At 37.8% G+C, this 2,978-nt stretch overlaps 1 protein-coding gene across 1 annotated transcript; it reads right to left on the reverse strand.

Annotated features, from left to right (window-relative positions):
• Positions 1–667: 667 nt before the first annotated feature.
• Positions 668–2,039, reverse strand: LOC107656203 (EF-hand calcium-binding domain-containing protein 4B-like; the record flags this gene model as incomplete). The annotated part of the gene is made up of 4 exons (XM_016443968.1): positions 1,636–2,039; positions 1,223–1,334; positions 920–1,103; positions 668–811 (listed from the first exon to the last, which is right to left on the reverse strand). Coding segments are annotated over exons 1-4 (638 nt in total), but the record flags the coding sequence as incomplete, so codon positions are not given.
• Positions 2,040–2,978: the final 939 nt, after the last annotated feature.

The raw sequence follows: 2,978 nt of genomic DNA on the forward strand, positions 1-2,978 counted from the left end.
GGTTTGAATTTCCCCCAACTGTGGCGAATTTTTATGCCCACCTATCTGTTTGTGGAGAAGGCAGATGCCAGTGCACTTTGACACCAGTGCAGATAGAGCTCACAAATGTTGGGCTAAAATGTGTGTGGTCCCTCAGCCTGAGGTTATCATCATTAATGGAAAATATTATGAAGACAAAAACTAAAACTAAACTCATAAATATGTACTACAATATAAACAAATTGAATAGAATATAAATGTTTAATCAGTGCCGGATGATCTGATTTAAACGAGAGGGGAAGGGATCGTCTGATCCAGTGAAAGCTGCTGATTCATATGACAGTAGTTACAATTTACAGCCAAGTGGATGTACTACTAAAATCAGTAATTTTCAATTAAATATATATAGTAGTACGTAAGTCCCTCGGTGTCTAATTTATTACAATATTTTACATACTTTGTTTGCCCAAAGTATGTAAAAACCTGGTAACTCTTAAGCTTAGTAGTCACTGGACACGGATAGAGCAGCATTCTATAGAGAATTACATTGAGCCACTAAGAAGAGATTAATCACAAATAACATTGTGGAAATTAATAATACAAAGCAGATTATTGGCTCTTAAACATGGGTGACTTTACATGGTACTGCTCTCAATTCATTCTCATTTTATGTTGCATAACATATCACCTCCTGAGAGCGCTCTCCATCTCCTTCCTCTCTTGTCGTGCCTCTTTGATTTGATAAGTGACACGGGCCAGGAACTCAAAGTTGGACAAGAGCTGAGGCTCATCTTTCCTGAGCTGAGCCCACAGACTGCGAACCTCACTCAGGCTGAAATGAAGAGAAAACTTTTAGTACTTGTAGCAATATAAAGCGTCAAATGTAAAGCATTTTTTGCAATGCAATGTGCAGAGCAAAGTGTAAAACATCAGTACTGACTCTTCAAACACATTGCTAGCACCCAAGCTCTCCATCAACATGCAGAAATGTCTCTCTTCATCATCCTCATTCTCTGACAGCTGTTCATCCCCTGAACTCTGATCAAGAGCTTCTGGAGCTTTTTGAGAGGGTGCAGTCATTAGTTCCTCCGTCATGGAGATTCTCCGTCCATGAAGAAAGTTACCTGGGGAACAAACATAGAAACACCTTGGAAAAGTTTCATTTGCTGTGCTAAAAATATTGTACCAAATAACAAATCATTTTTGAAATGCTCCCCTTTCTGGAAGGAGATGATAAACATACTAAATCCAGAGGAAAACTCTCCCAGCGTCAGGTATCCATTTTTGTCAAGATCTAGTGAGTCAAAGACGCTCTCGAGTTCCTCAGTAGTAAGTGGCAATTCTTCATGTAGCCTCTAAGATAGAGGAGAAATAGATGGGAAAATGACATCAACACAATTTTCTGCTATCTAGATATTATACCAGCCTATTATGAACATTGTACATAAAAAAAAAATAGGAGTGTAAAAATGCAACATATGCACCCTAAAAATTTTGAACCAAAAACAAAACTTTGATGGCCATAGATCGGCTAAACAATACTAAAACAACATTTGAATAGACATAGCTGTTTGGATATATAAAGCCATGACAGATGTGAATAAAATAAAATAGAAAAGTGGTGAAAAATGCCCATTTTAAGGACCCCTGCTTTACCCTCATATCCGTGCGTGTGATGAAGCCCTTTCCCTCGCTGTCACAGATCTGGAAAAAGTCCTCTATTTTGTCCAGCATAGCAATGTGTCCCCATCCTGCCTCTTTATTCACACTTTTCCTTGGCTGCAGCTGCTTGTCATCCTGGTCTGAGCCACTGTTGATGGCACGTGTTGTTCTAACGTGTTCAGTCTCTGACATGATTCCAGTACAGCTTACTTTGACCGTCTTCAAACAGGTCAGGATGAAATGCAGGCGCGAGACATGACAGCACAAACGGGATGGACTTTAAAGCTAGATCCAGTATGAGGAATTCTCCTGATTAATTCAGAAGACATAATGCATTGTTGTCTTGTACTGAGTCAATGCTGTGGGTCCCAGCTGGAAGTGCATGAAAAAGCACAACACGTCAGCATGTCAATCCCTTGTGTTTTTAGGAATGTTAAGACTTCTTGAAAAGTGAAATGCAGATTACTGGTGTATATGTGTGTGTGTGTGTGTGTGCATCGGAACAGATTTACAAGCCTTGAGCTTAAATTTCAGGCTCACTTTAGCTTTGAGTGAGAACTGTAAAAACTTTTAAACATTTAATGTTTAATTGAACACTTGAGTACTTTAACTCTATGCAATAAAATTATAAACGTTGCTAAATGCAATTGAGTAAAATTATGTATGGGAATGTAAAGATTAAGAAAAATTCTAATTTTGACATACATATAAATTTAGTTATATTTAGTTCCATTTAATTGAGTTTATTTAGATCATGAAAAGTGTTTGATAGTGCGCATCTACAAAGCCACAGTTGGAGACATCAGTCAGCAGACCTGTCACTTGATGTCCCACCACCACAATGACAAGGGGGGAAAGGAAGAGGTTTCTGTGGTGAAATTTACTGTTTGAACAGAAGTTGAACTGGCTACGGTTTGTAAGAGGGGTTATCAAGTATTTTCGATTTCTATTTAAGCATTAAACCAGTTAAAATGATTCTGCTGAACTTGGTTGACAGACAGATAAGGTTGACGCACATCTTGCTCCTCTATGTTTAGTAATAAAGGTTGAATGCCAGTGCTCTGTGTAATTTGTGACATTAAGCTAAATACATGAAATACTGAATTCATGAATCTTCAAACTAAAATTACATGCAAACGAAGTTCTTATAGTGAGAAATTCGTATAATGAAAATACAGAATTGCAGCTCTTACTTGAACAATAAAATAAGTATTTTACTCTTCCAGGTCTGTGGCTACAATAATCTTAGTATTAACTTGTTTAATTAAATCCAGTAAATGAGTGAAGTTTTTGGACAGAGACCGTTAATGATCGGATCTCAGTGCGCGCGAGGAGAG

This window comes from Sinocyclocheilus anshuiensis, unplaced genomic scaffold (assembly GCF_001515605.1).
Source record: "Sinocyclocheilus anshuiensis isolate Anshui unplaced genomic scaffold, SAMN03320099.WGS_v1.1 scaffold183, whole genome shotgun sequence".
In the NCBI taxonomy this organism is placed as follows: domain Eukaryota; kingdom Metazoa; phylum Chordata; class Actinopteri; order Cypriniformes; family Cyprinidae; genus Sinocyclocheilus; species Sinocyclocheilus anshuiensis.